At 45.8% G+C, this 27,121-nt stretch overlaps 1 protein-coding gene across 7 annotated transcripts in view; it reads right to left on the reverse strand.

Moving 5' to 3' along the window:
* Positions 1-404: 404 nt before the first annotated feature.
* The window catches only part of LRCH2 (leucine rich repeats and calponin homology domain containing 2), a 337,409-nt gene continuing 310,692 nt past the window's right edge, over positions 405-27,121 (reverse strand). For all 7 annotated transcript variants that reach the window (XM_063937538.1, XM_063937536.1, XM_063937533.1 and 4 more), the window contains 2 exons: positions 1,451-1,528; positions 405-849 (listed from right to left, as the gene is read on the reverse strand). In XM_063937538.1, coding sequence (XP_063793608.1) covers positions 730-849; positions 1,451-1,528 — 198 coding nt within the window. In that variant the 3' untranslated portion in view covers positions 405-729. The remainder of the gene's footprint in view (positions 850-1,450; positions 1,529-27,121) is intronic.

Genomic DNA, 27,121 nt, shown 5'->3' on the forward strand with positions numbered 1-27,121 from the left:
GCCTCAATTCACTTTGCAGAAATTCTGATTCTATAAAGGTCAGTTACACAGGCACTTCACATGTAAACAGTCTACAACTGAAAAAAGGTATTTTGGCACCAACTCAGACTATAAAAATAATACTTAAAAAATTACAAATATATACATCTATAAAATCCAGAGAAATAAGGTCAGTTTCATTTTATAGCAATCACTAAAAACACAAAATCAAAATACTGAAGATGCCAAAAGTATATAAATTACCATAAGTGCAATAAATAATCAAAGACCTCAAACTGATCATTATTAAACTGATTTCACTGGTTAAAAATAAACTACAAGCACTAGCATGAATTATGTACACTGTTCCGATATTCTATTACATGGCAAATGAAACTAATAAATATAATAAAATGACAGCAATATATCTTTCTAAAACAGTGCGTTTATGAATTCTGTAATACTCCCAAACGCACAGGCAGAAAACAAAAATATACATATGCAGTCAGTGGTATTTTACAGTTTCAAAGTTCTAAAAATCAGATGGTGAAAAGAAAAAAAAAAAGAGGAAAAAAAAAAAAAAGAAATACTGCAATTCTCTACAATTAGGGAAAAAAACAGTATCTGTGCACAGTTCCCTTTTAGGGCTAACAAGACTTTATAGAAAGAAGTCTCAGTGGCGAGTCCATTCATGGGACTTCACTCAAAGTCACAAGAACGTCTATGGTTGCGGTAGGCTTTCATGGTGGTTTACACTGACGAAAGCTGTGATGCTCTCAGTAAGGGTAGTTCTAACAGCGCCTGTATTGTGACGCCAACTTTCACCAGGCCCCTCTCTTCTAAGATGTGATGCGGCAAACAGAGTCGGTCCTGGAAGACAAAACCGAGGCACGTTTGTAACTTTGTGACACCCACAGTGCACTATACAATAAAATGCAGATGTTTAATAAAATAAAAAGACATCTAAGTAGGATACAATAAAAACACTACTATAGAAAACAAATGATGGTGACCAGTAACAAAGAGGTGGAAAGCTCGGTACACACCTGAATGACGATGCAACCCAGCAGTACGATGTAACAATATATTGCATTGCCGTACACACTACACAACACGTTGTACGACAATGTGATATATAATTAAATGCTTAACGTAACACCACAACATCCGTGCAGCACATCAGACATGAAGATGCGGCAACACAACTCATTAGCGATACATTTGCATTCTATTAGAAGGGACTCATCATGAGGCAGATAGCTCATTGTTTGACGGGGGTTACAGCAGAACACTTAATCCACGTTATTTTTTGCAGGAAATGCAGGTACACTGTTCACTCTTTATAACATCACTTCTACAGGTTTATTACATTGTATGAATCCCAATTGATAATATTCCCACAGTATGACATTACTTTTGGCCTGTGTTGTAAGCTGGAGTTATACAGCAAATAATAAAATGTAACACTCACATGCGGAACGCCAAGTTTCTTGCATGCATCAAGGAAGTTTTCAACATTGCGCCTGCACTTTGCCATGCTGAGTTTAGGCTGGAAAACAAGGAGACGACTACATGAAGTGTGTTGGACATATACTTATAACATTATTTCTATGAATAACATTCCAGAAAATAGTAAGCACAATAAAAGATGTTCACTTGGTTTATAGTTTACCTACTGTAATCACCATCACTGGTATTTAATTGTAGATGCTAATGTACGGCATGGCAAAAATTGGCTTTTTAGCCAGATAGTATTATCGGGCTATCCAATTATGACCAGCTTTAACATGCTGTAAATGACCCATTTTCGGGTATAAGTTCCCGGACCCATGTGTTATCGTGGAAAAACAGGTCTGCTTATTGGGGATTCTGCCTAATCAACTATAATTGCTGGCGGTCAGGGCTAATAAAATAGCTCCTGGGGGATCTAATAGCCGCAGTGATTTACCATATATGTCCGGTAGGGTGTACACACTAGACAATTTGCACAAAATCATCAACGATGTGTGGACCACTACATAGGAGCACGCAACAGTGCATACACACTAGATGATGTGGAAGATTTATCGTTACGATTAGACTCAAAGCAACAATTCATCCAAAATATTGTCTAGTGTGTACCCAGCTTTACACCAGCTGTTCATGGAGATTGTGGGATCAGCCCCTCGCCATTCACCAGACACCAACAGCAGATATAATGTGCTAGGATGTAATCGCATAAGCAGTGCAAAGTCTTAACCTTTAATGGTCAGCAATGAATCAGATAAAAATAAAATATGGCTAGAGTAGTAGTATGGAATGAGCCTGCTGAATCGTGTTACAGATCCAGCAAGCAATAGTCTGCTTAGAAGCAGGAGCGCCAACCTTGTTGGCTGCATACAGGACAAACAGTGCCTCTGTTTTCCTAACCCGAGCCGTCCTAGCTACGAAAATTTTTAAGGCCCAGACTACATCAAGGGATTTGGAATCCTCCAAGTCTCCCGTAGCCACAGGCACCACAATAGGTTGGTTCATATGAAACGATGACACCACCTTTGGCAAAAATTGAGGACGAGTCCTCAACTCTGCTGTATCCTCCTGGAAAATGAGATAGGGGCTCTTATGAGATAAGGCCGCCAATTCGGACACCCGCCTTGCAGATGCCAAGGCCAACAACATAACCACTTTCCAAGTGAGAAACTTTAATTCAACTGTTTGAAGAGGTTCAAACCAGTGAGATTTTAGGAACTGTAACACCACGTTAAAGGTCCCATGGTGCCACTGGGGGCACAAAAGGAGGCTGGATGTGTAGCACTCCCTTTACAAAAGTTTGGACTTCTGGGAGAGAAGCCAATTCCTTCTGGAAGAATACAGATAGGGCCGAAATCTGTAATGGAGCCTAGCTTTAGGCCCATATCCACTCCTGTCTGTAGAAAATGGAGAAAACGGCCCAAGTGGAAATCTTCCGTAGGAGCATTCTTGGCGTCACACCAAGATACATACTTCCTCCAGATATGGTGATAATGTTTCGCCGTCACTTCCTTCCTAGCCTTTATCAGAGTAGGGATGACTTCTTCCGGAATACCCTTCCCCGCTAGGATTCGGTGTTCAACCGCCATGCCGTCAAACGTAACCGCGGTAAGTCTTGGAACACGCAGGGTCCCTGTTGCAACAGGTCCTCCCTGAGAGGAAAAGGCCACGGATCTTCTGTGAGCATCTCCTGAAGATCTGAATACCAGGCCCTTCGAGGCCAATCTGGAACAATGAGTATTGTCCGTATTCTTTTTCGTCTTATGATTCTCAATATTTTTGAGATGAGAGGAAGAGGAGGAAACACATAGACCGACTGAAACACCCATGGTGTCACCAGGGCGTCCACCGCTACTGCCTGAGGGTCCCTTGACCTGGCACAATACCTCCAAAGCTTTTGTTGAGGCGTGATGCCATCATGTCTATTTGAGGAAGTCTCCAAAGACTTGTTATTTCTGCAAAGACTTCTTGATGAAGTCCCCACTCTCCTGGATGGAGATCGTGTCTGCTGAGGAAGTCTGCTTCCCAGTTGTCCACTCCCGGAATAAATACCGCTGACAGAGCGCTTACGTGATTTTCTGCCCAGCGCAGAATCCTGGTGGCTTCCGCCATTGCCACTCTGCTCCTTGTCCCGCCTTGGTGGTTTACATGAGCCACGGCTGTGACGTTGTCTGATTGAATCAGAACCGGTATGTCGCAAAGAAGATTCTCCGCTTGTCGTAGGCCGTTGTATATGGCCCTTAATTCCAGTATGTTGATGTAAAGACAAGCCTCCTGGCTTGACCACAGTGCCTGAAAATAACTTCCTTGTGTGACTGCTCCCCATCCTCGGAGGCTCGCGTCCGTGGTCACCAGAACCCAGTACTGAATGCCGAACCTGCGACCTTCTAGAAGGTGAGCACTCTGCAGCCACCACAGGAGAGACACCCTGGCCCTGGGGGACAGGGTTATTTTCTGATGTATTTGAAGGTGGGACCCGGACCACTTGTCCAGAAGGTTCCACTGAAAAGTCCTTGCATGAAACCTGCCGGAGGGGATGGCCTCGTAGGTCGCCACCATTTTCCCCAGTACTCGAGTGCATTGATGGACTGACACTCTCTTTGGTTTTAACAGGTCTCTGACCATGTTCTGGAGTTCCTGGGCTTTTTCCATCGGGAGAAAAACTCTCTTTTGTTCTGTGTCCAGAATCATGCCTAAGAAAGACAGCCGAGTTGTTGGAACCAAATGTGACTTTGGTAGATTTAGGATCCAGCCATGTTGCTGCAGCACTCTCAAGGAGAGCAACTGTTCCTTTGATCTCGCTTTTATCAGGAGATCGTCCAAGTATGGGATAATTGTGACTCCTTGCCTGTGCAGGAGTACCGTCATTTCCGCCATTACCTTGGTGAAAACCCTCGGGGCCGTGGAAAGCCCAAACGGCAACGTCTGAAATTGGTAATGACAGTCCTGTACAGCGAATCTCAGGTACGCCTGATGTGGAGGATAAATGGGGACATGAAGGTATGCATCCTTGTGACACCATAAAATCCCCCACTTCCAGGCTGGAGATCACTGCCCTGAGCGATTCCATCTTGAACTTGAACCTTTTTAAGCACAGGTTCAGGGATTTTAAGTTTACAATGGGTCTGACCAAGCCATCTCTTGAACTTGAACCTTTTTAAGCACAGGTTCAGGGATTTTAAGTTTAGAATGGGTCTGACCAAGCCATCCGGTTTCGGGACCACAAATAGGGTTGAATAGTACCCTTTTCCCTGTTGTATTAAGGGAAGCTTGATAATCACTTGCTGTAGACACAGCTTTTGAATTGCAGCTAAAACTATCTCCCTCTCTGGGGGAGACGTTGGTAAAGCCGATTTCAAGAATCGGCGGGGAGGTATGTCTTCGAATTCCAGCTTGTAGTCTTGGGATACAATTTCCATCACCCAAGGATCCACGTCCGACTGAACCCAGACGTGGCTGAAGAGTCGAAGACATGCCCCTACCGGAGCGGACTCTCTCAGTGGAGCCCCAGCGTCATGCGGTGGATTTAGTAGAAGCCGGGGATGACTTCTGTTCCTGGGAACTGGCCGTAGCAGGCATTCTTTTCCCTTTACCCTTCCCTCTGGAGAGGAAGGAAGAGCCCCGACCTCTTCTGGACTTATGCGACCGAAAGGACTGCATCTGATACTGTGGCGTTTTCTTTTGCTGTGGGGGGACATAAGGCAAAAAAGTAGATTTACCCGCGGTAGCTGTGGAAACCAGGTCCGTGAGACCTTCCCCAAATAAAACCTCACCCTTGTAAGGTAAAACTTCCATATGCCTTTTTGAGTTGGCATCACCTGTCCACTGGCGGGTCCACAGTGCTCGCCTAGCAGAAATCGCCATGGCGTTGGCCATTGAACCTAGTAGGCCGACGTCTCTCTGAGCGTCCCTCATATATAAGACTGCGTCTTTGATGTGACCTAAGGTCAATAAAATGGTATCCCTATCTAGGGTATCAATATCAGCTGACAAGGTATCTGTCCAAGCAGCTACCGCACTACAAACCCAAGCCGATGCTATTGCCGGTCTGCGCAAAGCACCCGTATGTGTATAAATTGATTTTAAAGTCGTTTCCTGTCTGCGATCAGCAGGATCCTTGAGGGCTGCCGTGTCTGGAGACGGTAGCGCCACCTTCTTGGATAAGCGCGTCAAAGCCTTGTCTACCCTGGGCGAGGATCTCCACCGTACCCTGTCCTGTGCCGGGAAAGGATACGCCATAAGAATTCTTTTGGAAATCTGCAGTTTTTTGTCTGGAGTTTCCCAAGCTTTTTCAAATAATGCGTTCAGCTCATGAGATGGGGGAAATGTCACCTCAGGTTTCTTTTCCTTAAACATGTGTACCCTCGTGTCAGGGACAGAGGGGTCATCTGTGATATGCAAAACATCTTTTATTGCAATAATCATATAATGAATACTTTTTGCCACCCTTGGGTGTAACCTTGCATCATCGTAGTCGACACTGGAGTCAGAATCCGTGTCGGTATCAGTGTCTGCTATTTGGGATAGGGGATGTTTTTGAGACCCTGAAGGTCCCTGTGACACAGTCAAAGCCATGGATTGACTCCCTGCTTTTTCCCTGGACTCTGCTTTGTCCATCCTTTTATGTAATAATGTCACATTTGCATTTAAAACATTCCACATGTCCAACCAATCAGGTGTCGGCGTTGCCGACGGAGACACCACATTCATCTGCTCGACCTCCTCCTTAGAAGAGCCTTCCGCTTCAGACATGCTGACACACTCGTACCGACACCTCCACACACACAGGGATATTTATATGGAGACAGATCCCCAATAAGGCCCTTTGGAGAGACAGAGAGAGAGTATGCCAGCACACACCCAGAGCCAACTGACACTGGAAAAACCAATTCCCAGATAAATAGCGCTTTTATATAATTATGTGCATATAATACACCCACTGCGCCTTACAAGTGCCCCCCCCCCCCTCTTTTCTGCCCTGTGTCACCGTGTTCAGCACGGGAGAGTACGGGGAGCCAGCTTCTCTGCAGTGTCTGTGGAGAAAATGGCGCTGGTTAGTGCTGAGGGATTAAGCTCCGCCCCTTCAGCGGCGGGCTTCGGTCCCGCTCGATTTTTTAAATACTGGCGGGGGATTTACTATATACAGCCCGCGGAGCCTATATATTCATTTTAGCCAGTCCTAGAGGTTTAAAATTGCTGCCCTGGGCGCCCCCCCCCCCCTGCGCCCTGCACCCATCAGTGCCTGCCGTGTGTGTGTTGTGTGTGGGAGCAATGGCGCGCAGCGTTACCTCAGAGAAGATCTGAAGTCTTCTGCCTCCTCTGAAGTCTTCTTTCTTCTTATACTCACCCGGCTTCTATCTTCCGGCTCTGTGAGGAGGACGGCGGCGCGGCTCTGGGACGAACGGCGAGGGGAGACCTGCGTTCCGACTCCCTCTGGAGCTAATGGTGTCCAGTAGCCTAAGAAGCAGAGCCTATCATTTAAGTAGGCCTGCTTCTCTCTCCTCAGTCCCACGATGCAGGGAGCCTGTTGCCAACAGTGCTCCCTGAAAATAAAAAACCTAACACAATTCTTTTTTCAGAGAAACTCAGGAGAGCTCCCTGTAATGCACCCAGTCTCCTCTGAGCACAGGATCTAACTGAGGTCTGGAGGAGGGGCATAGAGGGAGGAGCCAGTGCACACCGATTCTAAAGTTCTTTATAGTGCCCATGTCTCCTGCGGAGCCCGTCTATACCCCCATGGTCCTTACGGAGTCCCCAGCATCCTCTAGGACGTAAGAGAAATAAAGGATTAACCCCCCTTCAAGAGAGTCGGAGATGACAATGACTATACTAACTCTCCACATAGGCTACAACAACTATTCAGCACGCAGAAAACCATCTACTTCAAATAAATGAAAACACTACAATTCATTGCACTGGCGTCCAGCTTTAAGTCTATTTACAATTCAGATTGAAGACAATACATCCATTCTCTGTAGAATTTTATTTATATATATGATTAGAGAAAACGGTCTCATGAGATTAGCAAATCAAAATGTGAACACTTAATAAATTACATTAACAGCGATATTATCATCAGACACAAAAAACAAACTAAAATGTTAAGACATTCAATTCTTTACCACTACAGGTTGTGTTATTTTACAAAGTGAGAACAACTGACATTTCACTAACTCAGACATACAGTATATAGTGACAGATGCTTAATTAGCTTAGTGATATCACTCAGGTGTTAGCAAGGGAGGAGTATTTCTAAGCAAGAAAAAAAGCATTTTGTTTCCCCCAGCACCCTGAATGATACCAGTAACCAGATTTAAATCCTACAATATACAATATTAGAATTCAGAGATCGTGGCTACATATACATACAAATATATGTAACCAAGATCTCTGAATCCTAATATTGTGTAGGATTTAAATCTGACTACTGGTATCATTCAGAGTGCTGGGGGAAACATGTTTTTTTTCTTGCTTAGAAATACCCCTCCCTTGCAAGCACCTGAGTGAAATCACTAAGCCAATTGAGTATCTGCCACTATATATTTCTGTTGTGAGAGGCAGAAAGGATCCTGCATTAGGAGGTGGTGCAGGTCCTGATATACAGTACCATATGGAGCACTATGGTGTTGCTCCAAGGTAGGTAGCTCTTAGCTTAGAGATATTATATATATATATATATATATATATATATATATATATAAAAGTAAGGAGCCATTATCATGTGGCTCTTTGTAGGTTAATCATTGACCCAGAGTGGGGTAATGGAGGTGTGGGGTGCAGTGCCCCTGGATTGGCTGGGCTGGATGGCTCTAGTGTGGCATACCTTTAAATTCTATTAACACTTATCACATACTAATTTCTTTACCCAACACTATTTCTTCATTATTTTAATTACATCTCATTATTTTTGTATCACTTTCTGTATATAGCTTCGGCTTCCTAACACTAATTTATTAACACTATAGTTTTTTCACTGGTATGTTGCCTTAGGCTTTCTGGCTTATTCTGATTTTTGGGGTGCCGCACCCTGCACCTAGATATAGTGCTAGGGACCCCCAATATACAGAGAGGCCTTGACGCGGCTTGGGGGCTTATTCATACATTTGCGCAAATACCTGTATATGTAACCAAGATCTCTGAATTCTAATATTGAGATTACTGGTGTCATTCAGGGTGCTGGGGGAAACAAAATGCTTTATTTCACCAACTCATAATGTCAGACACACTAGCCTAATGTATAGTATCTTTTTAAAGAGAAAATCTTAATAAATATGCAATTCCATGGACTGATGCAACCTGCCTGCCTGTCAGTGCCACTGAATCTTTAAGGACTGCTGCACTTTACGTCATAAGGGTTTTGCTTTTTTTTTCTGAATACTGTATGAATAACACATGGATCAAAGCAATAAGGCATGCTGCATTCATAATCCATCAGACACCCGTGTGTAATGTTGCTGTGTTGTTTATAGGAGCCAAAACGAAGCTCATCATCTTCCCCCTCTATCTCTTATCACAATCATTCTCTCCCACCTTGATTACTATCTTATATCATGTGGCCATTCCCTTCACCTGAGTATCCCCTCTGGACTGTGTCCTAACTGCCATGGTGAGACCAACTGTCTGCTCTCCGTCCTGCTACCCTGCAGTGCACTACACTAACACTGACTACCCATTGCCTCCAGTATTCAGTGCAAGCTTCTCATCTTTATCAAAGCCCTCACCAACTCCTTCCTCTTACACATCGGACTTCACCAGAACACACACTCACTCTCTACCTCTCTGGTAACTGCAGATCACTTATAACTACAAGGTATTTACTACAGTGTACCTTGCCCATAGCAAGGTTATTGCTCCCTCTATACATGTTCTACCAGCTCCAGTCCCATGTCTACTTCGCCTATCTCCTACTGAGCAGGGCCTGCTCTACCCTCTCTCTCGCTTCTGCTCCTCAGCTTGTCACCCATGTCTGTACTTTTTTCTGTTTTACGTGGGTTTATTCGCATGGTTTATTAGTGAGTGCAAGAGCTGTAGAACTCAGTGGTGCTTTACAAATAAAGGAATGATGATCCACCCTACTTAAAGTGCTGGTATTCACCAAGCAGTGAAAGCAGTCATGACAGCATATACTACCGGTGCATAAAAAAGAAGTTTTCAGAAAGAAAATTTGGCTAGTTCGACACTACTAGAACATTGGACCCTTCTGTAGCTTTCCACTTTGTCCTCTCCAGACGTAACAACCTGGAGAGGTTTCAATGCAAGTAGCTACTGCAGTAACTTGGAGCACTGCAGCAAGTGGCGGGTGGAAGGGAGAATGCAATGCATCAGGAAAATTCCTGTGTATCACCAGTACCTGTGTTTCCTGTATCATGCATAAAATACAGCTCAAAAAAGAGGAGGGTTGAACAAGGGGAATGGACAAACCAGCCATTGCAGACTTGCTGAAAATTGCAATGTCCAAATGTGCGGAGCTGATAGAGAATTCAAAATCACAATATTCTAAAAATAATGCTTGCATATCTCTTTCAAATATTTTAGAAGGAACAATTGCAGTACATACATGTACAAGTTCACATAAGAATAAAGTGGTGCAGACAAGGAATACCATTCCTGTACATCAAAGGGCAGATAGGGCAGTGCATCCTCCATACGCAAGAGAAGCCACTTTCCCTGACAGAAGATTAGGGGGAATATTACTTTTCAATATCAATGTACATACTAGGGTCTTTTGATCTGGTAACATTTTTGCTTCATTAGAAATTAGGAAAAAGGGTCTTTTTGCCTCCTTTGTTCTAAAGCCTAAAGTAGACAAAAGGAGAGAAGTCTAAAAACCTGTGAGCTGGAGATCCAAATGTACAGAGGAAGCATAAAACAGCTAAAGAACGTATAACATTATATTGACAATTATATGGTTTCAATTGTTTCTTGCGCCCCCTGCTGGGTGTCTACAGTAACTGGCGGCTATCTGAGCCATTCAATTGTTGCTCCGACCCGGCGCCTATTAGCTGCGGCAGTCACATTTTTTCTAACAGCCTCCAGAGGTGCGAGAAAAAAATGTGTTAAAAAGTCCCCGGACTTTGGACGGCCAATAAAGCTCTTTAGACTGTATGTGGTTACCATACCGATCGTCGGGATCCCAGCGGTCACAATACAGACACCAGTATCCCGACAGAGGCACCATACCCACGCCAGTATACCGGCGAGGTAGGTAATTCCCCCTCTATGGGTGTCCACGACACCCATAGAGGGAGAATAGAACCTGTGGCAAGCGCAGCAAGCCCACAAGAGGCTTAGTTGCGCTTGCCACCCTGCCAGCATTCCACCGTTAGGGATGCAGATGTCGGTATACTAATATTCGGCATCCCGTGCGGTGGTGATTTATACCGAACCCCTTTAGACGGGTTTTAGCCACTTTGCATGGCTAAACCAGGAGCTTTTAGGCCCTTTAATTAATAATGGTCGATTGATCTGAGCAACAATTGAATACTCAGACCATTCCTGTAGATGCTCATGCAAGAAACAACTGAATCGGGCCGATTACATGAAAATATTTTAGTGCATTAGATTATATATATTTTTTTTTATTTCTTAAGCTCCAACGAATCTGATATTTTGAGAGTAAAATCATTAAATCTTATAAGTGATATGTAGAGGTGTGTGACATTATTTGCACCTAATTTGGGAGAGACCCTATTCTGCATCCATTACAAAGTTCGCACATGCTGTCAATTAGCGTTTTTGTATATGCAAGCTAGTCATTAAATTACATTTTTCCAACCTCAGTGAAAGAGTACGACCAGCTACTAGAATATGGAAGCATGTCGACAGATGTAAGTACTCAGAAAAAAGTGTTACTAGGATGATAAATACATTTTTTTTATGGTTAAGTGAGAAGTGAGATCCCAATGATGAAAACAGAAGTAGATTTAGTAATCTAATTCATGCTGCTTGCTCTGTTACTCCAGCATCACAAAGGGTTGCCCAAAACATTTTGTTAGGGAACCAAAAACTGCAACCATATAAAACACCTCAGATGATACCTGAAGATCACTAAAACATTGGCCAAGCTCTTGCAAGAGCAAAATATTCTTCTGGGACGCCATGGTAAACTGAAAAGCTTACTGCCATTGTGCATTTTCATTTACCAAGTCAGATATTCTGTAAGCTAGAATCTTCCAGCTACAAAATAGATGTGTAATGTCTTGGGGTAAAGCAACAGCTACATGCTAAGTATACAGCGTCACTATTTGTCTCTACAGCTCATTTTCTCAAGTTGTCACGGTCTTGTCTTTCTGTATAAAATACATATATGTCCTCATACATCTAGCCCCAATATGCCATGCAGAAGCCTGGTGTGAGTGAGCTATAAAATCCTGTGCAACTCTGCTACTGCCCAGCGTCTTTTTTTTTTCGTGTTGAAAATATGTCTTAGTCACAATGACACGTGACTAGGACGCACGAGGAGACTGAGCTGATAACTTTGGTATATGACACTTGTATATTGTGTGTGACAAGACTGTATACAGAGCAGAACAGAACTTTTGGAAAAAAAGCTGTGGCTGCTACATTGTAGCACTTCATATACATATTCAGAAACTCAGTTGCACATGGATATACTGTACGAGTATCATATCAAATTAATCAGCACTGCCTCCTCAAGTATCCTAGTCTGCGACTAAGATGCATTTTTGGCAAAAAAGAAGCCCACCTCTACAAGATTCACACGAGACCTTACATGCCAAGAGAGGCTGTTTGGCGTGACTGCAGCAAAGATGTATGAGGATATATCTGTACTTTTCATTCAAGGTACTGAATAAAAACAAAATAGCAGAGATTGATAAATACATCTGCACAGGGAAAGTATCAAACGCTGTGATAACACCCCAGCCAGCTTTTTGCACAATCACTGAAATAAGAGTGAGGTACTATAGAAAACAGGAAGAATGAAGTATTTTGCAAACTGACAATGCAAGTAATTTGAAAGCACCATGGTGTATAAAATATACATACTGAATTACAGCTTAAATTGCTTTTTTAATGAGATCATGACATGGAACACTGCAAAAGAGCAACAAAGAGTCAAAGAACACAAAAGTTGCTAGTCTTTAAAAAATCAGCAGGATGAAAAGAATGTAGGTAATACAATATTGGTGTTCTTTAAGAGGAGAGATGGGAAAAAAAGGGCAAAAAAAACGCCAAATCAGGTGGGGTGCAGAGGACACTTATTAAAACAATGGCACTTCTAGAAATAGTAATAACTGAGTATCCGAAAGGACTCAGAATGCTAACAAAATTACTTTGAGTATCTGTGTTCTATGAAGATGCTAAAGCCATCTCAAGCATTCACTCCATCTGAATCATACAGGGAACCCAGATAAAATCAGCAGCGGGAATTAGCAACTGCATCTCCATACAGAAGAAGGTATATAAAAATACTGGCAAACATATTCTTCCAGTCTGTTAATAATGAATTCACACTGCTGCAAATCTCCAAGATACAAGATCCCCTTAGAATGTAAGCTCTCATGAGTAGAGCCCTCTTCCCTCATGTGCTTATCCTTTTCTTACTTTAATAATCCTCAACTGCCCAAATCCTGCAGCTTTTTGGCCACCTTTTAACTTATCTCTATGTTGTTTACTGGTGTAGTTATGCTTAGTTACCCTGTACATGTCCTATACTGTCTTCAACTAAAAGTCACTGTTTTTCCTGTTTTGATTATGTGCATATGTACTCTGTAATTGGGCACTGCGGAACCCTTGTGGCGCCATATAAATAAAGGATAATAATAATAATAATAATAAAAGATTTAAAGGAGGACATTTTCATTATGGTAAAAATGCTACTTCTGATTTCCTTTACAACAAGCAACCCATTTAAGAGCCGACGCTGGGTATGAACTTTGTCCATGATTGGCACCTGGAACTCTGACAAACATTTCCCACCTACTGTACATTGTGACAGCAAGGTCTTTGCATGACCCAACCAGCCATGTGCTGAAATAAGTATTGTAATATATGAAGAGCTCCCAAGAGAGTAACTGAAGGAGCACCTGGATATACAGTACCAAAGATAAGAGTTTCTGGGTTTCTTTGTATAGAAGAACAAACGTTTAGGAACTTAAGTATATAAATAGCATTAACTGGCCTCGGTTCCAGGTTCCACCATCTTTCTAAGAAAGAACATGGTCAATAGTTTGGAATTCCACAAAGCAAATTAAGAAAAGACCTGCATACACTATATGTAACGACTGTACAGACAATTTAGAGGCCAGGATATGTCTATAATGAAGTCATTAAACTACCCTTTAATAAAAGGGTGAAAAATAGGATTTTAATACCTACCGGTAAACCTTTTTCTCTTAGTCCGTAGAGGATGCTGGGGACTCCAAAAGGACCATGGGGTATAGACAGGATCTGCAGGAGACATGGGCACTTTAATACTTTAAATGGGTGTGAACTGGCTCCTCCCTCTATGACCCTCCTCCAGACCTCAGTTATAGGAACTGTGCCCAGGGAGATGGACATTTCGAGGAAAAGGATTTTTGTTAACCAAGGGTGAGATACATACCAGCTCACACCACAACACACCGTACAACATGGCATTTAACTAAAACCAGTTAACAGTATGAACCAAAAAATCAGCAACAGGCTGATCGAAACTAAAACACAACCTTTGTGTAGCAAAAGCAATAACCATGAACAAGTACTGCAGATAGAGTCCGCACTGGGACGGGCGCCCAGCATCCTCTATGGACTAAGCGAAAAGGATTTACCGGTAGGTATTAAAATCCTATTTTCTCCTTCGTCCTAGAGGATGCTGGGGACTCCAAAAGGACCATGGGGTTTATACCAAAGCTCCAGACCGGGCGGGAGAGTGCGGATGACTCTGCAGCACCGATTGAGCAAACATGAGGTCCTCATCAGCCAGGGTATCAAACTTGTAGAATTTTGCAAAAGTGTTTGAACCCGACCAAGTAGCTGCTCGGCAAAGTTGTAGCGCCGAGACACCCCGAGCAGCCGCCCAAGATGAGCCCACCTTCCTGGTAGAATGGGCCTTCACTGATTTGGGTAACGGCAATCCAGCCGTAGAATGAGCATGCCGAATCGCATTACAGATCCAGCATGCAATAGTCTGCTTAGAAGCAAGAGCCCCAATCTTGTTGGAAGCGTACAGGACAAACAGAGCCTCCGTTTTCCTAATATGAGCCGTTCTGGCAACATACATTTTCAAAGCTCTGACAACATCGAGAGACTTTGAATCAGCCAAGGCTTCAGAAGCCACAGGCACCACAATAGGTTGGTTCATGTGAAACGAAGAAACCACCTTGGGTAAAAATTGTTGATGTGTGTTTGACCCCGACCAAGTAGCTGCTCGGCAAAGTTGCAATGCCGAGACCCCCCGGGCAGCCGCCCAGGATGAGCCCACCTTCCTAGTGGAATGGGCCTTCACCGACGTCGGTAACGGCAATCCAGCCGTAGTATGAGCGTGCTGAATCGTACTTCTGATCCAACGCGCAATAGTCTGCTTGGAAGCAGGACGCCCAATCTTGTTGGGAGCATACAGGACAAACAAAGACTCTGTTTTCCGTAATCGAGCTGTTCTCAGTGAACGTGTCAGTAACTACTGGCACCACAATAGGTTGGTTTATGTGGAAAGATGAAACCACCTTCGGAAGAAATTGTTGACGAGTCCTCAACTCTGCCCTATCTTCATGGAAGATCAGGTAAGGGTTCTTGTGAGACAAGGCCCCCAATTCAGACACCAGCAGCGCGGATGCCAATGCCAAAAGCATCACCACTTTCCAAGTGAGAAACTTCAACTCTATCGCTTGTAGAGGCTCAAACCAATCTGATTGAAGGAACTGCAACACCACGTTAAGGTCCCATGGTGCCACCGGAGGCACAAATGGAGGATGGATTTGCTGAACCCCTTTCACGAAGGTCTGAACCTCTGGAAGAGAGGCCAATTGTTTTTGGAATTACACTGATAAGGCCAAAATCTGGACCTTGATTGATCCCAATCGTAGGCCCGCCTCCACACCAGCCTGCAGAAAATGGAGAAAACGTCCCAACTCAAGCTCTTCCGTAGGAGCCTTCTTGGATTCACACCAAGACACATATTTTCTCAAAATACCGTGGTAATATTTCGACGTTACTCCTTTCCTGGCCTGAATAAGGGTGGGGATGACTTCCTTAGGAACACCCTTTCGAGCTAGGATTCGGTGCTCAACAGCCATGCCGTCAAACGTAGCCGCGGTAAGTCTTGATACACGCACGGCCCCTGCTGCAGCAGATCCTCGCGAAGAGGAAGAGGCCAAGGATCTTCTATGAGCAACTCCTGAAGATCTGGGTACCAAGACCTCCTTGGCCAGTGTGGGGCAATGAAGATTGCTCGAACTCTTGTTCTTCTTATGATCCTGAGCACTTTTGGGATCAGCGGAAGTGGAGGGAAGACATACACCGACCGGAACACCCACTGGGACACCAGCGAATCCACTGCTATTGCTTGAGGGTCTCTCGACCTGGAACAATATTTCTGAAGCTTCTTGTTGAAACGAGATGCCATCATGTCTACTTGAGGAACTCCCCAAAGACTTGTCACTTCTGTGAAGACTTCTTAGTGTAGGCCCCACTCTCCTGGATGGAGATCGTGTCTGCTGAGGAAGTCTGCTTCCCAGTGAATGAAAATTGCCGACAGAGCCTTTACATGTCTTTCTGCCCAGAGGAGGATCTTCGTCACCTCTGCCATTGCCGCTCTGCTTTTTGTTCCGCCCTGCTTGTTTATGTAAGCGACTGCTGTTACATTGTCCGACTGGATCTGCACGGGATGATCTTGAAGAAGATGTACCGCTTGTTGAAGGCCGTTGTAAATGGCTCTCAATTCCAGCACGTTTATGTGAAGGCAGGCTTCCTGACTTGACCATTTTCCCTGGAAGCTTTCTCCCTGAGTGACAGCTCCCCAGCCTCGGAGACTTGCATCCGTGGTTACCAGGAGCCAGTCCTGAATCCCGAACCTGCGTCCCTCTAGTAGGTGAGGACTGTGTAGACACCACAGGAGCGAAATCCTGGCTTTTGACGACAGGATTATCTTCTGGTGCATGCGTAGGTGGGATCCCGACCACTTGTCCAACTGGTTCCACTGGAATACCCTGGCATGGGACCTGCCAAACTGTATGGCCTCGTAGGCCGCCACCATGTTCCCCAACAACCGAATGCACCGATGGATCAACACACTCGATGGTTTCAATATCTGTTTTACCATTTTCTGGATTTCCAGAGCCTTTTCCACCGGAAGAAATACTCTCTGAACCTCTGTGTCCAGAATCATCCCGAGAAAAGACAATCTTGTCGTCGGTTCCAACTGTCACTTTGGATAATTTATGATCCAACCGTGTTGTTGGAGTATTGACAGGGAGAGTGTGATGTTTTGTAACAACTTCTCCCTGGATCACGCCTTTATCAGGAGATCGTCTAGATAAAGAATTATATTGACTCCTTTTTGACGCAGGAGAATCATCATCTCCGCCATCACCTTGGTGAATACCCTCGGCGCCGTGGAGAGACCGAAAGGTAACGTCTGGAATTGGTAATGGCAATCCTGAACCGCGAATCTCAGAAAAGCCTGGTGAGGATAAATGTGAACATGCAGGTAAGCATCCTTTATGTCTACAGACACCATGTAGTCCGCCTCCTCCAGACTGCAAATCACTGCCCGCAGTGAATCCATTTTGAACTTGAATCGTTTCAAGTAGAGATTCAGATTTTTCAGGTTTAGGATCGGTCTGACCGAGCCGTCCGGCTTCGGAACTACAAAAAGGCTTGAATAAAACCCCTCCCCTTGTTGTGACAAAGGTACCAGGACTATGACCTGATCCTGACAATTTTTGGATTGCCCCTGTTACTGCTTCCCTTTCTGGAAGAGAAGCTGGCAAGGTCGATTTGAAAAATCGGCATGGGGGAACGTCTTGAAACTCCAGCTTGTATCCCTGGGACACTATTTGCAACACCCAGGGACCCAGGCCAGACAGAATCCAACCTTGGCTGAACAGTTTGAGATGTGCCCCCACCCGAGCGGCCTCCCGCAAAGGAGCCCCAGCGTCATGCTAAAGATTTGGCAGAAGTAGGGGTAGACTTCTGCTCCTGGGAACCTGAAGCTGCTGTGGACTTCTTTCCCTTTCCCGCAAAAAAGGGGGAACCTCTCGCTTTTTGTATTTATTGGGCCGAAAGGACTGCATGTGCGGGTGATATGTCTTTTTAGCCGGTGCAGGCGCAGAGGGCAAAAATGTTGACTTACCTGCGGTAGCTGCCGAGACTAACGCATCCAGTCCATCGCCAAATAAGGCCTCACCTTTATATGGGAGAGCCTCCATATTTCTTTTGGAATCTGCATCCGCGTTCCACTGGCGAATCCACAACGCCCGCCGAGCCGATACTGCCATGGTAGCGGCTTGTGATCTCAAAAGTCCAATATCTTTCATCGCTTCTAGCATGTATGCGGCAGCGTCTTTGATATTCACTAACTTAAGGAGTATCTCATCTTTATCAATCGTTTCAATTTCTGATGACACGCTTTCTGACCATTTTTCAATAGCGCGACTCACCCACGCGCAAGCAATAGTGGGCCTGAGCAGCGTACCATTGGCAACATAAATGGATTTCAATGTAGTTTCCATCTTTCAGTCTGCCGGCTCTTTTAGTGAAGCCGTGCCAGGTGCAGGGAGAATTACCTTCTTTGTCAACCTGACCAGTGCACTGTCTAACACAGGGGGTGACTCCCATTTTTTCTTGTCCTCCACCGGGAAAGGATAAGCTATCTGAATTCTCTTGGGAATACGAAATTTATTTTCGGGATTCACCCACATCCCTTCAAAGAGTGTATTAAGCTTGAAGGAAGGAGGGAAAGTGACCTTAGATTTCTATTCTTTATAGAAATAAGCCTTCTCCTGAGGTACAGGAGTGGCTTCCGTGACTTCCAGAACTTCCCTTATAGCCACAATCATATATTGTATATTTTTTGGCAATTTATGATCTATTTCTCTGGAGTCACTATCGACGACACAAGAATCAGTGTCCGTGTCGGTATCAGTATTCACAATATTCACAAATGGTCTCTTATGTGACCCAGAGGGGTCGCCTGCGGATGGAAGAACAGAGCCCTGAAAAATCACATCCTCCACAGATTTTCTCCAGCACTCAGCATGAGATTCAGATTTATCTAATCTCCTATTGATATGATGCATACTATCACGTATTTCTTTCACCCATGCAGGCTCTTGGTGTGCCGGCAGCGCCACCACATTACACTTCTGTGTCCCTAAAATGGTTTCCTCCGGGGAGGAACTCCCTGCCTCTGACATGTCTTACACACGTGTACAACACACACACAGACACACTGGGACTTATAGAGGACAGACCAACAGTAAAATCTGTCAAAGGGACACAGTTTAGGAGCAGCCAGTTCACAACCCCAGCGCCAGTATCTAATGCCTGTGAACACTGACATGCTGTGCTTTTTACACAGTAAAACATACTTGTAAAGCACCAAATTTGCTTGTGCCCCCCCCTCCCCTGTTTTGCACCCTGATACTTGTAGTCAGAAGTGAAGGAGGACCAGCGATGTCTCTGCAGCCTGAGTAGAGAGAACATGGCACTGAGCAGTGTGCTGGCTGCCTGAGGAAATTGCTGCGCCCTTTTTACCTCAAACTTTTCATAATATTTATACTGGCAGGGGTAGGGCTGTGCCTGGGCATCTTATGCCCCCCTTTTTGCCAGTTTATAGAGGTATTTTTGCTGCCCAGCGCGCCCTGCAGTGCCTGTGTATGGGCAGCAATGGCGCACTGCGCTCCCGCCAGCCGCGCTGTACCTCAGCCGTCACTTTTCTAGATAGACGATGTCTTCTACTCACCTGTCTTCTGACTACTGGCTCTGTGAGGGGGGTGACGGCGTGCTGTGGGAGTGAGCATCTAGGCACGGCTAGCGTTCAGTTCCCTTCAGGAGCTAATGGTGTACTGTCAGCCAGAAGCACAGCCATGAAACTCTTCAGGAAGTTGGTTCCTACTTCTGCCCCCTCAGTCCCACGAAGCAGGGAGTCTGTTGCCAGCAGTTCTCCCTGAAAATAAAAAAACCTAACATAAGTATTTTCAGAGAAACTGAGTAGAGCTCCTCAGAGTGCATCCAGTCTGCCTGGGCACATTTCTAAACTGAGGTCTGGAGGAGGGGCATAGAGGGAAGAGCCAGTTCACACCCAAAGAAAAGTCTTAAGAGTGCCCATGGCTCCTGCGGAACCGTCTATACCCCATGGTCATGAAGTGGACCCCAGCATCCTCTAGGATGTATGAGAAAGTTGTGATTGCTACCACAAACAATTAAGGAAAACCTACAATTAAGAGAAACATTAAAGTTCATTTATATTGGTCTAGTATAATATTAAATGCTGAAAAAACGAGTTTTATGGTAAGAACTTACTTTTGTTAAAACTCTTTCTGCGAGGTACCAGGGCTCCACAAGGAATGGACAATGGGGTGTAGAGTACGATCTTGATCCGAAGCACCAACAGGCTCAAAAGCTTTGACCTTCTTCCCAAGATGCATAGCGCCGCCTCCTATATCACCCCGCCTCCGTGCACAGGAGCTCAGTTTTGTTAACCAGCCCAATGCAGTAGCAAGTAAAAGAGACGACAACTGCCAGTTGCCACAAACACCACACTCTCCCGACAGGAGAAGTGTCAGCGGCTAATGCCATACCAACCCAAAGAAGCTAAGTGCGTCAGGGTGGGCGCCTTGTGGATCCCAGTGTACCTCGCACAAAGAGTTTTAACAAAGGTAAGTTCTTACCATCAAACTCGTTTTCTGCTGCGGGGTACACTGGGCTCCACAAGGAATGGACAATGGGGATGTCCTAAAGCAGATCCTTATGGGAGGGGACGCACTGTAGCGGGCACAAGAACCCGGCGTCCAAAGGAAGCATCCTGGGAAGCGGCAGTATTGAAGGCATAGAACCTTATGAACGTGTTCACAGAGGACCACGTAGCCGCCTTGCACAAGGGTCGCACCACGCTGGGCCGCCCAAGAAGGTCCAACAGTCCGAGTAGAATGGGCCTTAATGTGGCCAGGAGCAGAGAGACCAGCCTTCACATAAGCATGTGCAATCACCATTCTAATCCATCTGGCCAGAGTTTGCTTGTGAGCAGGCCAGCCCCGTTTGTGAAACCCAAACACAACAAAAATAAGAATTTACTTACCGATAATTCTATTTCTCGGAGTCCGTAGTGGATGCTGGGGTTCCTGAAAGGACCATGGGGAATAGCGGCTCCGCAGGAGACAGGGCACAAAAAAGTAAAGCTTTACTAGGTCAGGTGGTGTGCACTGGCTCCTCCCCCCATGACCCTCCTCCAGACTCCAGTTAGGTACTGTGCCCGGACGAGCATACACAATAAGGGAGGCATTTTGAATCCCGGGTAAGACTCATACCAGCCACACCAATCACACCGTACAACTTGTGATCTAAACCCAGTTAACAGTATGACAACAGAAAGGGCCTCTTAAAGATGGCTCCTTAACAATAACCCGAATTAGTTAACAATAACTATGTACAAGTATTGCAGATAATCCGCACTTGGGATGGGCGCCCAGCATCCACTACGGACTCCGAGAAATAGAATTATCGGTAAGTAAATTCTTATTTTCTCTATCGTCCTAAGTGGATGCTGGGGTTCCTGAAAGGACCATGGGGATTATACCAAAGCTCCCAAACGGGCGGGAGAGTGCGGATGACTCTGCAGCACCGAATGAGAGAACTCCAGGTCCTCCTTTGCCAGGGTATCAAATTTGTAAAATTTTACAAACGTGTTCTCCCCCGACCACGTAGCTGCTCGGCAGAGTTGTAATGCCGAGACCCCTCGGGCAGCCGCCCAAGATGAGCCCACCTTCCTTGTGGAGTGGGCTTTTACAGTTTTAGGCTGTGGCAGGCCTGCCACAGAATGTGCAAGTTGAATTGTGTTACAAATCCAACGAGCAATCGACTGCTTAGAAGCAGGTGCGCCCAACTTGTTGGGTGCATACAATATAAACAGCGAGTCAGATTTTCTGACTCCAGCCGTCCTTGCAATGTATATTTTTAAGGCTCTGACAACGTCCAACAACTTGGAGTCCTCCAAGTCGCTAGTGGCCGCAGGCACCACAATAGGTTGGTTCAGATGAAATGCTGATACCACTTTAGGGAGAAAATGCGGACGAGTCCGCAGTTCTGCCCTATCCGAATGGAAGATTAGATAAGGACTTTTATAAGATAAAGCCGCCAATTCAGATACTCTCCTGGCAGAGGCCAGGGCTAGTAACATAGTCACTTTCAATGTGAGATATTTCAAATCCACCTTTTTCAATGGTTCAAACCAATGGGATTTGAGGAAATCTAAAACTACATTTAGATCCCACGGTGCCACCGGAGGCACCACAGGAGGCTGTATATGCAGTACTCCCTTGACAAAAGTCTGGACCTCAGGGACAGAGGCCAATTCTTTTTGGAAGAATATTGACAGGGCCGAAATTTGAACCTTAATGGATCCCAATTTGAGACCCATAGATAATCCTGATTGCAGGAAATGTAGGAAACGACCCAGTTGGAATTCCTCCGTCGGAACCCTCCGATCCTCGCACCACGCTACATATTTTCGCCAAATGCGGTGATAATGTTTCACGGTGACTTCCTTCCGTGCCTTAATCAAGGTAGGAATGACTTCTTCTGGAATGCCTTTCCCTTTTAGGATCTGGCGTTCAACCGCCATGCCGTCAAACGCAGCCGCGGTAAGTCTTGAAAAAGACAGGGACCCTGCTGTAGCAGGTCCCTTCTCAGAGGTAGAGGCCACGGTTCGTCCGTGAGCATCTCTTGAAGTTCCGGATACCAAGTCCTTCTCGGCCAATCCGGAACCACTAGTATTGTTCTTACTCTTTTTTGCCGTATGATCTTCAATACCTTTGGTATGAGCGGCAGAGGAGGAAACACATACACTGACTGGTACACCCAAGGAGTTACCAGTGCGTCCACAGCTATTGCCTGTGGATCTCTTGACCTGGCGCAATATTTGTCCAGTTTCTTGTTGAGGCGAGACGCCATCATGTCTACAATTGGTCTTTCCCAACGGTCTATTAACATGTTGAAGACTTCTGGATGTAGACCCCACTCTCCCGGATGAAGATCGTGTCTGCTGAGGAAGTCTGCTTCCCAGTTGTCCACGCCCGGGATGAACACTGCTGACAGTGCTATCACGTGATTCTCCGCCCAGCGAAGAATCTTGGCAGCTTCTGCCATTGCACTCCTGCTTCTTGTGCCGCCCTGCCTGTTTACATGGGCGACCGCCGTGATGTTGTCCGACTGAATCAACACCGGCTTTCCTTGCAGGAGAAGTTCCGCCTGGCTTAGAGCATTGTAGATTGCTCTTAGTTCCAGAATGTTTATGTGAAGAGACTTTTCCAGACTCGTCCATACTCCCTGGAAGTTTCTTCCTTGTGTGACTGCTCCCCAGCCTCTCAGGCTGGCGTCCGTGGTCACCAGGATCCAATCCTGAATGCCGAATCTGCGGCCTTCTAATAGGTGAGCCTTCTGCAACCACCACAGAAGTGACACCCTTGTCTTTGGTGACAGGGTTATTCGCAGGTGCATCTGCAGATGCGACCCTGACCATTTGTCCAACAGATCCCTTTGGAATATTCTTGCATGGAATCTGCCGAATGGAATTGCTTCGTAAGAAGCCACCATTTTTCCCAGGACTCTTGTGCATTGATGTACTGACACTTTTCCTGGTTTTAGGAGGTTCCTGACCAGATCGGATAACTCCTTGGCTTTTTCCTCTGGAAGGAAAACCTTTTTCTGAACCGTGTCCAGAATCATTCCTAGGAACAGCAGACGAGTTGTCGGGATTAAATGGGATTTTGGAATATTCAGAATCCACCCGTGTTGTCTTAGCACCTCTTGAGATAGTGCTAAAGCTGTCTCCAGCTGTTCTCTGGACCTTGCCCTTATTAGGAGATCGTCCAAGTATGGGATAACTAATACGCCTTTTCTTCGAAGAAGAATCATCATCTCGGCCATTACCTTGGTAAAGACCCGAGGCGCCGTGGACAATCCGAACGGCAGCGTCTGAAACTGATAGTGACAGTTTTGAACAATGAACCTGAGGTACCCCTGGTGTGCGGGGTAAATCGGAACGTGTAGATACGCATCCTTGATGTCCAAGGATACCATAAAGTCCCCTTCTTCCAGGTTCGCTATCACTGCTCTGAGTGACTCCATCTTGAACTTGAACTTTTTTATGTAGAGGTTCAAGGACTTCAGATTTAGAATAGGCCTTACCGAGCCATCCGGCTTCGGTACCACAAATAGAGTGGAATAATACCCCTTTCCTTGTTGTAATAGGGGTACTTTGACTATCACCTGCTGAGCGTACAGCTTGTGAATGGCTTCCAACACCCTCTCCCTTTCGGAAGAGACGGTTGGTAAGGCAGACTTCAGGAAACGATGAGGAGGATCCGTCTCTAATTCCAACCTGTACCCCTGAGATATTATCTGCAGGATCCAGGGGTCTACCTGCGAGTGAGCCCACTGCGCGCTGTAATTTTTGAGACGGCCCCCCACTGTCCCCGAGTCCGCTTGAGAGGCCCCAGCGTCATGCTGAGGTTTTTGCAGGAGCCGGGGAGGGCTTCTGTTCCTGGGAAGGAGCTGCCTGTTGGTGTCTCTTCCCTCTTCCTCTGCCTCGTGGCAGGTACGACAAGCCCTTTGCTCTCTTATTTTTGTAGGAGCGAAAAGGCTGCGGTTGAAAGGTCGGTGCCTTTCTCTGTTGGGGAGTGACTTGAGGTAAAAAAGTGGATTTCCCGGCAGTAGCCGTGGCCACCAAGTCTGATAGACCAACTCCAAATAACTCCTCCCCTTTATACGGCAAAACCTCCATGTGACGTTTTGAATCCGCATCGCCTGTCCACTGTCGTGTCCATAAGGCTCTTCTGGCTGAAATGGACATAGCACTCACCCGAGATGCCAGTGTGCAAATATCCCTCTGTGCATCACGCATATAGATAAATGCATCCTTTATTTGTTCTAACGACAGTAAAACATTGTCCCTATCTAGGGTATCAATATTTTCAATCAGGGATTCTGACCAAACTACTCCAGCACTGCACATCCAGGCAGTTGCTATAGCTGGTCGTAGTATAACACCTGCATGTGTGTATATATTCTTTTGAATAACTTCCATCTTTCTATCTGATGGATCCTTAAGTGCGGCCGTCTCAGGAGAGGGTAACGCCACTTGTTTGGATAAGCGTGTGAGCGCCTTGTCCACCTTAGGGGGTGTTTCCCAGCGCGCCCTAACCTCTGGCGGGAAAGGGTATAATGCCAATAACTTTTTTGAAATTATCAACTTTTTATCAGGAGCAACCCACGCTTCATCACACACGTCATTTAATTCTTCTGATTCAGGAAAAACTGTTTGTAGTTTTTTCACACCATACATAATACCCTGTTTTACGGTATCTGTAGTATCAGCTAAATGTAACGTCTCCTTCATTGCCAAAATCATATAACGTGTGGCCCTACTGGAAAATACGTTTGAATTTCTACCGTCGTCACTGGAATCAGTGCCCGTGTCTGGGTCTGTGTCGACCGACTGAGGCAAAGGGCGTTTTACAGCCCCTGACGGTGTTTGAGGCGCCTGGACAGGCATTAATTGATTGTCCGGCCGCCTCATGTCCTCAACTGACTGTTTAAGGGAAGATAAACCATCACGTAATTCCACAAATAAAGGCATCCATTCTGGTGTCGACCCCCTGGGGGGTGACATCTGCATATTTGGCAATTGCTCCGCCTCCACACCAATATCGTCCTCATACATGTCGACACCACGTACCGACACACACCGCAAACTCACAGGGAATGCTCTAATGAAGACAGGACCCACTAGCCCTTTTGGGGAGACAGAGGGAGAGTCTGCCAGCACACACCACAAAGCGCTATATATACAAGGGATATCCTTATATTAAGTGCTCCCTTATAGCTGCTTTAATATATATATATATAGCCATTAATGTGCCCCCCCTCTCTGTTTTACCCTGTTTCTGTAGTGCAGTGCAGGGGAGAGACCTGGGAGCCGTTCTGACCAGCGGAGCTGTGACAGAAAATGGCGCCGTGTGCTGAGGAGATAGGCCCCGCCCCTTTTTCGGCGGGTTCTTCTCCCGCTATTTTTCCAGTCAGGCAGGGGTTAAATATCTCCATATAGCCCCTATGGGCTATATGTGAGGTATTTTTAGCCTTGTATAAGGTTTATATTTGCCTCTCAGAGCGCCCCCCCCCAGCGCTCTGCACCCTCAGTGACTGCCCAGTGAAGTGTGCTGAGAGGAAAATGGCGCACAGCTGCAGTGCTGTGCGCTACCTTATGAAGACTGAGGAGTCTTCAGCCGCCGGTTTCCGGACCTCTTCACGCTTCAGCATCTGCAAGGGGGTCGGCGGCGCGGCTCCGGGACCGGACTCCACGGCTGGGCCTGTGTTCGATCCCTCTGGAGCTAATGGTGTCCAGTAGCCAAGCAGCAAATCCACTCTGCATGCAGGTGAGTTTACTACTTTCCCCCTAAGTCCCACGTTGCAGTGATCCTGTTGCCAGCAGGACTCACTGTAAAGAAAAAAAAACCTAAACTAAACTTTCTCTAAGCAGCTCTTTAGGAGAGCCACCTAGATTGCACCCTTCTCGTTCGGGCACAAAATCTAACTGGAGTCTGGAGGAGGGTCATGGGGGGAGGAGCCAGTGCACACCACCTGACCTAGTAAAGCTTTACTTTTTTGTGCCCTGTCTCCTGCGGAGCCGCTATTCCCCATGGTCCTTTCAGGAACCCCAGCATCCACTTAGGACGATAGAGAAAAGAGAATAAGATTTCCTAATAGGAGCAGTTCTCTTCACATAGATACGGAGACCGCTCTTTGGGAGACAGATCAGGAGAAACAAGTGCCGGAAGTACAATCTCCTGATTAAGGTGGAACGAAGAAACCACCTTAGGTAGATAGCCAAGACGAGTCCTAAGAACCGCCCGGTCACGGTAAAAAATCAGATATGGGGAACTACAGGACAAGGCACCCAAATACGACACTCTTCTAGCTGAAGCAATAGCCAGCAGAAACACCACCTTAAGGAAAAGCCACTTAAGGTCAGCTGAACCAAGAGGTTCAAACGGAGACTCTTGTAACGTCTCCAAAACCACCGACAAGTCCCAAGGAGCCACAGGTGGGACATAGGGAGGCTGGATACGCAACATGCCCTGAGTAAAGGTATGCACATCAGGTAAGGTCGCAATTTTTCTCTGAAACCACACCGACAAGGCAGATATTTGAACCTTGAGGGAGGCCAGACGCAGGCCTAAGTCCATGTCCTGCTGAAGAAAAGCCAACAACTTGGCTATACTAAACTTGGAAGCGTCATAATCGTTAGATGCGCACCAAACAAAGTAAGAATGCCAAACCCTATAGTAAATCCGAGCAGAAGCCGGTTTCCGGGCTAGCAACATAGTTTGAATGACCGCCTCGGAAATCCCTTTAGCCCTTAAGACGGAAGCTTCCAGAGCCACGCTGTCAAAGACAGCCGGGCTAGGTCATGGTAGAC

This window comes from Pseudophryne corroboree, chromosome 8, assembly GCF_028390025.1.
Source record: "Pseudophryne corroboree isolate aPseCor3 chromosome 8, aPseCor3.hap2, whole genome shotgun sequence".
NCBI classification, from domain to species: domain Eukaryota; kingdom Metazoa; phylum Chordata; class Amphibia; order Anura; family Myobatrachidae; genus Pseudophryne; species Pseudophryne corroboree.